At 45.1% G+C, this 13,617-nt stretch overlaps 1 protein-coding gene across 1 annotated transcript in view; it reads right to left on the bottom strand.

Annotated features, from left to right (window-relative positions):
* Window positions 1-5,791, bottom strand: part of LOC126251848 (aminopeptidase N-like) — a 255,465-nt gene extending 249,674 nt beyond the window's left edge. Inside the window, exon 1 of the mRNA XM_049952527.1 lies at window positions 5,694-5,791. Coding sequence (XP_049808484.1) covers window positions 5,694-5,783 — 90 coding nt within the window. The 5' untranslated portion in view covers window positions 5,784-5,791. The remainder of the gene's footprint in view (window positions 1-5,693) is intronic.
* Between the last annotated feature and the right edge of the window lie 7,826 nt (window positions 5,792-13,617).

Genomic DNA, 13,617 nt, shown 5'->3' with positions numbered 1-13,617 from the left:
CTACGTTACCCACATCAAGCGCTTTCATAAATTGGAACAACTCGTTTGGAACAACTATTAGACATTTTGGCTGACTGAAGACAGTAACCAGGTTTGGTGATCAGACGAGTCACACTGTCTAGTTCACTTGGTGACTCTGAGTATATGTGTGTTTGGTGTCAGCATCGTGAGGCTGTGAATGATTTCCACAGCACGGGTTATTAGCTGCTGTTGTATAGCGTTGGGTATTTTCATGAGAGAGAAAGTAAGACCTCTTATGTCTAAAGGAAAGCGAGACTTACGTCCGTTACAGCGATAAGTTTATGTCTGGCGCCTCTGAAAAAGTTGCTCTTCTCCCCCAGCAATGACATTTTTCAAGACGACAACGCGCCTTCAATCTTACAGGCTATGTGCTGGAACGGTTAAACGAAAACAATACGAATTTCCGTCATACAGAGCACCTAGTGACTCGTCAAAACCCACTCTTAGTGAGCACATCATCGTTTCACAGTGTTAAGAGCATCTGGTCTCCGTAGTGATGTCCGTACTAGCAACATTTCGCCACAGTGCACCAAAGGCGGTCATATTTTTAAGGTGTCGTCGACTTCAGTGTCGTTAGGGACGAAATCGATCGAGGTGGAGAAGTGATGAGACCCTGGACTCGCATTCGGGAGGACGGCAGTTTAAATCCCCGTCCGGCTACTCAGATTCAGGTTTGTCATGGTTTCCCTAAATCGCTTATGGCAAATACCGGGATGATCATTTGAAAATGACAAGGGCGATTACCCTCTCCATCCTTGCCCAGTCCCAGCTTTTGCTCCGTATATAACGCTCTTATCGGGATGAGAAACCTTAATTTTCCTTCTTTCCTTAGAGCCGGACAACAACTTGAGCTGAATGAGGATGAGGGCAGGGAAGCGTCTTTGCTGTTTAAAGTACTGACGAATTCCAAGGAAAGCATGCTAGCCGAATGGAGATTTGAGCTCGCTCCTTCCGAATAGAACCCCAGTATGAAACTTCCTGGCAGATTAAAACTGTGTGGCGGACTGGGACTCAAACCGAAAACAATCTTGCCTTTCATGGTCAACTGCTCAACGACTTGACCTACCCAAGCACGTCTCACGACCCATCCTCACAGCTTTACTTCCCCCAGTACCTCATCTCCTATCTTCCAGACTAGTATCTTAAGCACTGTAACAACTTTCTCAGTCGCTGCTGTTAAAGGGATAGGAAAAGAACATCTATGCAGTTGTTGCTGTTGTGGTCTTCAGTCCTGAGACTGGTTTGATGCAGCTCTCCATGCTATTCTGTCCTGTGCAAGCTTCTTCATCTCCCAGTACTTACTGCAATATACATCCTTCTGAATCTGCTTAGTGTATTCATCTCTTGGTCTCCCTCTACGATTTTTACCCTCCACGCTGCCCTCCAATGCTAAATTTGTGATCCCTCGATGCCTCAGAACATGTCCTACCAACTGGTCCCTTCTTCTTGTCAAGTTGTGCCACAAACTCCTCTTCTCCCCAATTCTATTCAATACCTCCTCATTAGTTATGTGATATACCCATCTAATCTTCAGCATTCTTCTGTAGCACCACATTTCGAAAGCTTCTATTCTCTTCTTGTCCAAACTATTTATCGTCCATGTTTCACTTCCATACATGGCTACACTCCATACAAATACTCTCAGAAACGACTTCCTGACATTTAAATCTATACTCGATGTTAACAAATTCCTCTTCTTCAGTACCTAGTAGTTAATCGGAATCCGGAGATTACGCAGTTTAGTTAACCGGACAAAAAAAGCAGGCATTATGCCATATACTGGCAAAATTTAAACGTTGACGAGACTAAAAAAAGTTTGCTCGATCGTGAATACAGTACTCCATTCAGTCTTTAGGAGCGCTCAAAACTTGTCGAGTAGTGTGAATATTCAAAAGGATGGCGGGATGGATCGTCGTTTTGCGGTTTAGAGGAACTGCTTTTGGTCTACAAAATGCTCGTATCTCCTCACACTTCCCGTTCCCCTTCTGTACAAACATCATTGAATGGTTCGCGGATTGATTGCATTAGTCAAATAAAAGGTGTCAAATTTAAAACCACTATATGAAGAGCTGTTCTAAGAAGCCACAGTTACATCTTACAGTGCTACAACAACCTGCCCAAAGGTTCAACTCGAAATATTATATTTCCATATGGTCTTACAACTGCGGAGTATAAAGTCAAAAATGCGTTGAAATAAATGCCGAGATACCATCGGGAAGTCACAGTAATTTCAGCATCAGATGAACTACACCACTAAAATTTCACATTTGTGCAAACATTAATTTCAATGATATTTCGAACAAATTTAGCCAATTATGTGTAATTTTGTAATCCGTAAGGCAGAAAGGCAGTAGTAACTGAATAAGTGAAGAGGCAAATTTATTCATTTCTAGGGTAATTACCCTTATTTGTCATAAGTCTGATACTGCCTTTCCCATGTATTGTGAGGTAGTGAAATTGACTGGCAGCCAACTTTCTACCAAAAATTGATTATCTCTGACTACAACCTTCAGTGTGAGTAAATGTTTTTGCGCATTGTGTAAAAGTAAGCGAACAGAAAATGTTGGGAATTTGATTTACGTGGCTCACTTGTGTTATCAGCCTTAGGTAGCTGTAAGATTTTACCGTCTTATTTTCTAAACATAAGAGAGATCGTTAGCTATTATTATAGGAATGTCTCTCTCCGTATAATATCACATTGAATGTTATTAAATTTTCAGTTCTTAAAACTTTTACGTGTGCGCATTTTTACGAGGGCATGCTGAAAAGTAATGCCTACAAATTTTTTATGTGGAAACTCTTAAAGCTCCTGAAATAAAGCAAACGTTATTAACACTCTACACCTTTATTTTTCATATTCTCATATTTATTTGTCAATTTGATCGCCCTGGCGACGAACTCATTTCTCCCAACGAGAGACCAGCTCGTTGGTAGCGCCACTGTAGAATGTTTGACTTTGTTGAAGGAGCCACATCAGAGCCGCTTGCGTTGCTTTATCACTATCAAAATGAAGTCCTCGAAGATGTTCTTTAACGTTTGGAAACACATGGAAATAGGATGGGGCCAAGTCGGGAGTGTGTCGACGATGATCGATGACAGTGAACCCAAGGCGCCGGATGGTTGCAGATGTCACAGTGCTCGTGTTTGGTCTGGAAATGTCATGCTAAAGGAGAAGGCACTCCTAGTGTAGACGAACTCGATTACAGCACGCTGTTTCTCACACACCGACATAGTTACTTTATACACCACCATGTTACACTCTACATATCGGGGCCCTCTACGCGCATAGAGCTGCAAATATGGAGACACGAAGAACACAAATGTGGGACATTTTTTATTTAAAAAGTTTTAAGTATTTTCACATAAAAATTTCGGAGTCATTACTTTTCAGCATGTCTTCGTAGTTTCCTCGCATAAGAAACTGGTTCATTCCTTAAAGGTAAACACGTACAATTTTAGATATAGCGTTTATGGGACAGAAGCAACTGATAATCAAAAACAAATCTGGAAACAGTCCAAATCACTTTTTAACTTATTCATAATGAGCGACTTCAACTAAAGTCGTTTATTTTACGCTGTTGAATAGTACCTATCTTGTTTAAAGTACGACCTCATGAATGCTGCTAGCACCACCTTCTTACAAATGATATTTCTCTGCGAAGAAGGTTTAACTGAAATAAAAAATGACTTGGACTCATTTGAGTTGTTTTTCATTTACATATAAACTCCAATTCAACAGAAAGCCGGTGCTGACAGGTTTGACTATTACCCAACTATCAGTTTAGTAAGTCATAGTTGCGAAATTCTAATACGAATTCTTTATGGAAGAATAGAAAAACTAATAGAAGCCGACCTCGGGGAATATTAGTTTGGATTCCGCTTTGAAATTCTGAATGTAAAATACTGGGAGCGAAAGGCTATTTGCGAATTCTACAGAAGCTAAGCGGCAGTTATAAGATTCGAGGGGCACGAAAGGGAAGCACTGGTTGAGAAGGAAGAGTGACAGGGTTGTAGTCTATCCCGACGATGCTGTTGGAATTAGATTAGGAAACGAGACGCTTAAAATAGTAGGTGAGTTATATAATTTGTGCAGTAAAATAACTGATGATGACCGAAGGAGACAGGATATTACATGAAGACTAGAAATGGAAAGAAAACCATTTCTGAAGAAGAGAAATTTGTTAACATCGAATATAGATGTAAGTGTTAGGAAGTATTTTCTGGAAGTTTTTGTACGGAGGGTAGCCATGTATGATGGTGAAACATGGACGTTAAACAGTTCAGAAAAGAAGCGAATAGAAGCTTTTGGAATGTGATGCTACAGAATAGTGCTGAAGATTAGATCAGTGGATCGCGTAATTAATGAGAAGGTACTGAACATAAGTGGAAAGAAAAGAAGTTTGAGGCGCAACCCGACTACAAAAAGGGATCGGTTGATAGCACGCATTTTGAGACACCAAGGCATCACCAACGTGGCATTGGAGGGAAGGGAGGGGGGGTTGAGTTAGGAAACGTAGAGAGAGGTCGAGAGATGAGTGCAATAAGCAGATTAAGAAGGATGTAGATTGTAGTATTATTCGGAGATGGAGAGGCTTGCACAGGATGGAGTAGCATGAAGAACTGCATGAAAGCAGACTTCGGAATTGAGACCACAACAACATGCTATATCAGTTTTATTTATGAATAAAATCTTCTGCTGCTTCTTTTGTAGATAATTTTCGGTTCTTCTCGTTAATTTACAGGTTTCTGGTTCGTTTCGGAACTTAATGTTGCTTATTTAACTAGTCGCTATACGCCGTTTTTTCACCTGTTGTTTTTAGAATGATCAGAAATAAATAGGGATAGTAAACTATTACGAAGTTACTAGAAACATGAAACATCATAGTCGAACAGTCAAATGGAGAAAACTCCGATATACTGAGAATAAGTTATAGCTATTTCTTCAAGATAATTTACTTCAAATACTTCAAAGTAAGTAATTATTACTGGGAATACACTGTCTGTTTCCCGCGAACAGGACGGAGAGTCTGATAGCTTTATCCAATTTCCCGCATCATCTGAAGAATATTCTGCAGTAACTTAAGAATCATTAAGTCTAAATATCTAGCTTTCACTTTATTACTCCCCTCCTTTTTAATGTCCTACCTCGACGGTGACGATATTTTAGTTGCTGTTGTGCTGGAAAGCGTTACCTTGGGAAAACAGCACGACTCGATATGCCCTAAAGGGAAAGGGGGGTGGGGAGAAAGGAAAGGGAAGGAACTAATAATATCAGCTGCATCAAGACACTCGTACTCAGCAGCGAGTGAAAATGTGTTCCGGACCGGGACTCAAACCCGCCATTTCGTGCTTACTATGCACTTGCGTTAACCGCTGCTCCATCCATTTACAGCGTTTATCGAACATAATCTCGGCACGCTCCCTGGCCGTCTCACACTCCCATCTAACGCCGCCTGTCCGCTGTCCCCTTCTATGTCCCCCACGCTCGCTAATTTCAGATTCCCGCTGGAGTTCGAACGTTAAAGTGCATCCGCACAGAAGCTTGTGGATTCATTGCCCAGCGAGGCGAATGAACTATATGAATGCGTGATGTCTGTTCTTTCGGACATTACAGACACCACGTATTCGTATAGTTTCTGGCTTAGGCTGCGCATAGGTGACGGCTGTCTTACCTTGGGGGCGGCAGTGACTAGAGCAGAGCCCGCTAGGAGCAGCAGCAGCAGCAGCAGCGGGGGCCGCGGCCCTTTTCCTGTGGCAGTCATGGCGCCCTGACTGTGTCACCTCGGGGCTGGGGCCGCCTTTTTAAAGCGGCCGCTGATTGCTGCCTGACGTCACACCGTCCACTGTTCCCCTCCAGCTAGCTCCAGCACGGGACGCTACTTAGCTGGGGATCCCAGCCTAGGTCCTCCACAAACCACTCCGCCTCGTCCTCCATTCTGAGTGTTGCTGTGATCACTGTGATCCAATGACGATGCTGCGCTACCTGCTGGCCAATGAAATTGTAACACCACGAAGTCCGCTAAAGTTGAACTGGTATGCAGTATGCTACGTGGGAACTTCAGAAAGTAATTTACACAGGTAATAAAATTCTTTTGGGTCTGTGAGCGTGTTATCAATGCTTAAAACTTTCGACGTTTCGGCCGCTATTGTAAATGGCCTTCCTCAAGGTGTTTTCCTCCGCTGGTTAGCGGCAGAAACGTCGGAAATTCTACCCACTGGCTATGTGGTCAGAGACCCAAAAGTATTTTATTGCCTGTGACTATGGCCGCGGAAGCCTACGCTCACATTTAACTTACACATGTCGTCCTGGGCTAAGAACATTGTGCAACAATAGTCGCACATTGTCAGAAGAGAATGCATGTTCCGGGTCTCCTCCGGACATACACTCCTGGAAATGGAAAAAAGAACACATTGACACCGGTGTGTCAGACCCACCATACTTGCTCCGGACACTGCGAGAGGGCTGTACAAGCAATGATCACACGCACGGCACAGCGGACACACCAGGAACCGCGGTGTTGGCCGTCGAATGGCGCTAGCTGCGCAGCATTTGTGCACCGCCGCCGTCAGTGTCAGCCAGTTTGCCGTGGCATACGGAGCTCCATCGCAGTCTTTAACACTGGTAGCATGCCGCGACAGCGTGGACGTGAACCGTATGTGCAGTTAACGGACTTTGAGCGAGGGCGTATAGTGGGCATGCGGGAGGCCGGGTGGACGTACCGCCGAATTGCTCAACACGTGGGGCGTGAGGTCTCCACAGTACATCGATGTTGTCGCCAGTGGTCGGCGGAAGGTGCACGTGCCCGTCGACCTGGGACCGGACCGCAGCGACGCACGGATGCACGCCAAGACCGTAGGATCCTACGCAGTGCCATAGGGGACCGCACCGCCACTTCCCAGCAAATTAGGGACACTGTTGCTCCTGGGGTATCGGCGAGGACCATTCGCAACCGTCTCCATGAAGCTGGGCTACGGTCCCGCACACCGTTAGGCCGTCTTCCGCTCACGCCCCAACATCGTGCAGCCCGCCTCCAGTGGTGTCGCGACAGGCGTGAATGGAGGGACGAATGGAGACGTGTCGTCTTCAGCGATGAGAGTCGCTTCTGCCTCGGTGCCAATGATGGTCGTATGCGTGTTTGGCGCCGTGCAGGTGAGCGCCACAATCAGGACTGCATACGACCGAGGCACACAGGGCCAACACCCGGCATCATGGTGTGGGGAGCGATCTCCTACACTGGCCGTACACCACTGGTGATCGTCGAGGGGACACTGAATAGTGCACGGTACATCCAAACCGTCATCGAACCCATCGTTCTACCATTCCTAGACCGGCAAGGGAACTTGCTGTTCCAATAGGACAATGCACGTCCGCATGTATCCCGAGCCACCCAACGTGCTCTAGAAGGTGTAAGTCAACTACCCTGGCCAGCAAGATCTCCGGATCTGTCCCCCATTGAGCATGTTTGGGACTGGATGAAGCGTCGTCTCACGCGGTCTGCACGTCCAGCACGAACGCTGGTCCAACTGAGGCGCCAGGTGGAAATGGCATGGCAAGCCGTTCCACACGACTACATCCAGCATCTCTACGATCGTCTCCATGGGAGAATAGCAGCCTGCATTGCTGCGAAAGGTGGATATACACTGTACTAGTGCCGACATTGTGCATGCTCTGTTGCCTGTGTCTATGTGCCTGTGGTTCTGTCAGTGTGATCATGTGATGTATCTGACCCCAGGAATGTGTCAATAAAGTTTCCCCTTCCTGGGACAATGAATTCACGGTGTTCTTATTTCAATTTCCAGGAGTGTAGTTCTGATGCGGTGCAGATAACTCGCGCATAACAGTGTGGCAAAGGAGTAGTGCTGTTACTGGGAACGTACTCCAAAGTTCAAGTAAGCGGGGCAATGTGTTTCTTGCGGGCAAAACGTCTGAATAGCATACAGATGCACCGCGAAATTGTGACGGTATATGGCCCAAACGCAGTATCTCGTCAGACGCAGTAAAATGGTACCAACATTTGAGCAACGCCGCACAGACACAGGTGGTGCTGACAGAAAAGTCCAGATCTTGCACAAAGCAGTTTCCATCTTTTCGGTAAGCTATAAGAACACGCGGAGTAAAGATGTTTTCCTACGACGAAGACGTTCACACAGCGGACGTCGAATGACTCCGTAAGGCAACGAGCGCATTTCTATCACCGAGTAACTGAACGATTGGTAGAACCTTCCGACTATTCTTTACAGTCACTTTATGACTATGCTAAATAAATAATATCATTTATCTGTGTCACTTTGAAATTCAACAATAGTTATCTGAAAAAAAAATGTTTCAAATGGCTCTGAGCACTATGGGACTTAACATCTGAGGTCATCAGTCCCCTAGAACTTAGAACTACATAAACCTAACTAACCTAAGGACATCACACACATCCATGCCCGAGGAGCGGCCGGTAATAGTTATTTGACCTGCCACAATCATGCGTAACTTACTTTGTGAGGTCCCCTCGCAATTACTTCGAGATGCAAATTATTAGTATTTCACACAGCCACACCTGTGCAATCTGTAAATAAGGAAAGACCAGTTGACCCGTGAAAATGATTCGCATTCCATCCTGATCAGTCACCGATAGATAATAAAGCAATTTATAAATAACTAAATGCAAAAGGTATTATATTTTGAATAGTAGTAATAAATATTAGTCTAACTGTAAACAATCAATATCACTATATACAATATGGTTAACTCTAAACCATATAAAAAACAGATACTGCCTTCACTAACATTATTTTTAAAACTTCTTTATTTTACAAAACTTCTTTGAAAACAATGTTAGCAGTTATAATGTGATCATCGTTCACTTTTGGGCTGTATCTGTCTTTATCGCCGGCCGAAGTGGCCGTGCGGTTCTAGCCGCTGCAGTCTGGAACCGAGAGACCGCTACGGTCGCAGGTTCAAATCCTGCCTCGGGCATGGATGTGTGTGATGTCCTTAGGTTAGTTAGGTTTAACTAGTTCTAAGTTCTAGGGGACTAATGGCCTCAGAAGTTGAGTCCCATAGTGCTCAGAGCCATTTGAACCATTTTTTGTCTTTATCATAAACATAAAATATCGCTCAAAAAAACGAACCTGTGAGAAAGCGACATATAACTGTTTATGTTAAAAAAAAACAAGTTCCGGTAAATACAATCTTGGCCTTTGAAGGGTTGAACTTGCGCTTTATTAATGGCCATAGTGAAGGCTACTTTTATTGAACATTGTTTTCTTACCATTTTCGCGCAGTACACAATGCTTGCTCGAAGAAAACGAACAAATTCAGCCACTGTTGCGCACAATAGTAAAATCAGATTGTCAATAGACGGCGCCTTCTAAATTCTTTACATCGACATGTATGACAGAAACCGCGTGAAGACCACTCTTGGGTAGAGAATCTAGGCAGCTGCAACAGCGGTCGTGATTGTTATTTAAACATATTGTCAATATTTCAACAAGAATGTAGAATGTCTTCAGAACGCATATGAATTCGACAGCGGCAGGATCATTGCCTATCGAGACTGAGGTTCGTCATTCTGCGATACAGCAGCTCGCGTTGCTCAGGATCCCACGACTGTCAGGCGAATATGGAATCCATGGGGTCAGGATCTCAACGGATGCACGCGACTATTGCCCGAGAGGACACATATACAGGGTGATTTTTTTCACCGTGTACAAACTCTGGCTTGATCGATGAGATGATACGGAACAAAAAAGGTCTAATGAATTTATGTCCAGAAGTGCATGGTTTCCACGTAAGACACCGGTTATTCAATCATACAATGTTACAGAGATTGCTGTCTATTAAACGCTGTACCATGCAGGCACAGTTACGGTACGTGTTGAAAATGGTTTTCCATGTGTCACAACGCATGCGCGTACGCGCAGTAGCATGTTCTGTCTCACACGTTCACGTCGGCCAGGCTGCATCCGAACAGTGTCAAAGGCAGCATAAATACGCTGCTCCATTGTCTCCACATCTGGAATGGTCTCTGCAAACACGATACTTTTGAATAGATCCATAACCAGAAATCGCACGCGTTGAGACCTGGTGAACGAGCAACTGGATCATATCTATTGACCAGGGAAGAAAAAAATTTGGAAATTTGTGGTTAAGTCTTATGGAACCAAACTGCTGAGGTCATCGACCCCTAAGCTTACACACTACTTAATCTAATTTAAACGAACTTATGCTAAGGACAACACACACACACCCATTCCCGAGGGAGGACTCGAACCTCCGCGCGAACCCCGACAAGGCGCCTAAGAGCGCTCGGCTATCCTGCGCGGCGACCAGGGAAGACACGACTGAGATGCGTCCGGACGTTAACGGCGAAGTGGGCTTGAGCACCGTCATGTAGCAGCCACATAACACTTCGAATCAACGGCACTTCTTGCAGCAGGGGAGGCAAAGTCACCCGCAGAAACGCCGATAGTTCCGGCCTGTTAGGATACGTCGAAGGAAAACTAGTCCCAAAATACGGTCGCCAGTTATCCCGACCCACACATTCCGACTGCACCGATGCTGATGATTCTCTGTCAGCATACGATGAGGGTTCTGCATACTATCACACAGAGACTCTTATGAAAGTTGAAGATACCAGTCCACGTAAAGCTGGTCTCATCAGTCAACAGGATGGATAACACAAATCCCAGAATCGTGTTTGCCTGGTGAAGAAACCAGTGACAAAACTGCACCCGATGTGGAAAGTCTGTCGCTAATACGCCCTACGCACGCTGTAAGTGATAAGGATAGTAACAACTGTCATGGTGAATGTTCCAACGGTCGTCTGGCTTACTCTGTACTGGCGGGCTAACTGCCCGGTACTGACACGGCAGTCAACTTCCACAGTGTCATCGTGTTTTCCTTGGAGTCTGATGTCCGAACACGATTTCCTGCTTCCTGAAACGATCCTGTCTTAGATAAATGACGAAACACTGTTGCAAGCATTGAATGCTGTGGCTGTCGTCGGCGGGGATTGCTCACATCAGACAACCTTGTTGCCCGCTACCCTTTGCATTTTCCTTTCCGTAAGTAAACACCATGTCGGCAAGCTCTCGATTCGAATAAGGAAGCATTGTATACAACGCTGTATCACATCCACTACAAGGTGTGTTAGCACGAGAAGTGAATCGGACACAACTTTACCAATTACTATGGATGGAGAGGGCGCTAGGGCATGACGTATGAGAAATGGTACCATCCTCTAGGAGGAAACCACGCATACTGTAACTGCGGCTGCATGGTACAGTGCGTATTACACCTCAGTCTCTGTAACGAAGAATGATTGAATAAATGGTATCTATCATGGAAACCATGCGTTTGAAGACCTAAGTCCGTTGACCTTTTTTTTCGTATCCTCTCATCGATCAATCCCTAGAGCTCGTACACGGTGGAAAAAATCACCATGTACTATTTTATCGGTGGTACAGCGTCGTCAACTCCCTTAAGTCAGGAAATGGGATTATTTGCGGCAAGACACGTATCCACACGGATGTCTGGAGCACCGCAGACTGCCAACACAACGACCATTGTTGCGGCTTCCATTGAGGCGGCAGCAGAGGGGGCGATATTGGTGTACCAATCGACATAACTTGACACAAGATTGGCTCCTCGTTTTTTCAGACGAATCTCAATTCCACGTGCAGCATGACGATGGATCTATCCACCTGGGTAGTTCAGAGCAGAACGTATTTTGCCAAATTGCATTCGTCATTTTCATATGGGCACAGTACATGCATGGTGTGATGATTTAAGGTGGTATTGCGTACATAACGCGACCACCTCTGGTTCGCATAGCCGCTAATGTGATCAGCGGTTGTTACATTTGTGACGCATTAAGGCCGCTGGATGTACTCTATCTTCGAAGTCTTCTTGGCGTTATCATTCAAAAAGGTATCGCTAGACAGCATGTTGCCCGTACTGTTCTGAGCTACCTCGTTGCGGAAGATGATCGATTGTTACCCTGATCAGCACGTTCTCCATATCTTTCAACCATTAAAAACATTGAAACTCCGTGCAGATCAAAATTGTGTGCCGGATCGTGACTCGAAGTCGAAAATTTCGGGCAAATACTCTACCGACTGAGCTAACCACGCACGACTCAGGACCCGCCATCGCAGGTTTACTTGCGCCAGTACTTTATTTCCTACCTTCCAAACTTCACATGAGTTTTCCTGTGAAACTCGTGAGATTAGCACTCTTGGAAGAGAGGACATCGCGGAGACATGACTTAGCTACAGCCTGGAGGATTGTCGTGGGGCGTGCATCGTGCTCGATTAGTTCAACTGCTACAGTACTTACACGCAAATGACAAAGATCGCGGATTCGAGTCGCAGTCTTAATCTTTCAGGAAGTTTCATGTTAGCTCACACTCCGCTGCAGAGTGATAGTTATATCTGGTTATGGTTCGCCGATAGATGGGCCCACCACCAGTCGCCAGCCCCTATGAATGATGATCTATGAAACAGAGTTGATGCAGCATGGATTGGCGTATCCATATCTGTTATCCAAGCTCTGGGGGACTCGATTCTTAGCCGGGTTTCTGCCAAAGATGGCAGCTGGGTGTTCTAAATTTCACTCTCTGCATATCCGCAAATCACCTACAAATTTAATCACGTATTGCTCCCACTGTACTGTATAAGACAAGTAAATAAGGTTTCGTTATCTGCAATCCTATCTGGCGTTACAAATTTAATGGCTAGCATTCAAACCTCGACTGGTCAATAAATCATCTTCTGGTCGCACATATACCAGGACTACTGATACATTAGTATCCATAAACCAACGACCAAGGTTGCAAAATGGTAAGACCGTGGAAGCGCACTCTGGAGGACGACAATCCAACTACCCGTCTAACGATCCACATTAAGCATTTCTGTGATTTCCCTAAATCGCTTAAAGCAAATGTCGTGATGGTTGGTTTAAAAGGACGTAGCCTATTCCCCTCACCAATCGCCTATCCGAGCTTATGCTCCGTCTGTCATGATCATGAATCGTAATCTTCCTTCTAGCCATTAACCATTGTGCATAACTGTCATAATCCTTGCGCAACCGCTCTCAACAAATTAAGGCTCTGGAGAAGAGATTTGTACCACGCCTCCTGAAACAGTTCCTACCATACTCTGCGCAGTTCAAGGCGGAAGATCGATCAAGTCACTCCACTCACTGAACTATTTGCTTTTGCCGCGCGGGGTAGCCGCGTGGTCTTGGTCGTCTTGTCACGGTCCGCGAGCCCCCCCCCCCCCCTCGGGCATGGGTGTTTGTGTCGTCCTTTGTGTAAGTTAGTTTAAGTTAGATTAAATAGTGTGTAAGCTTAGGAATCGATGACCTTAACAGTTTGGTCCCATAAGACTATACCACAAATCTCCAAATTTCCTATTTGCTCTTGAAGATATCCGTCCATGAAATATATCCATTTATCAACAGTTAACTTGCTCACTTCGAACCGTTCCCTACTTTGAAGAGTGGTGGCTGGTAATCAATGTCTCCCTGTCTCGCTACACACCATCCTCACGAAACCTTTTGCACACAGTACTCAAATTTATGACCCCTCTAGTGGGTGCAGC

The sequence above is a fragment of the Schistocerca nitens genome, chromosome 1 (genome assembly GCF_023898315.1).
Source record: "Schistocerca nitens isolate TAMUIC-IGC-003100 chromosome 1, iqSchNite1.1, whole genome shotgun sequence".
NCBI classification, from domain to species: Eukaryota; Metazoa; Arthropoda; class Insecta; order Orthoptera; family Acrididae; genus Schistocerca; species Schistocerca nitens.
The sequence above is the reverse complement of the archived record's forward strand: the minus strand, read 5'-3'. Positions and strand labels throughout refer to the sequence as shown.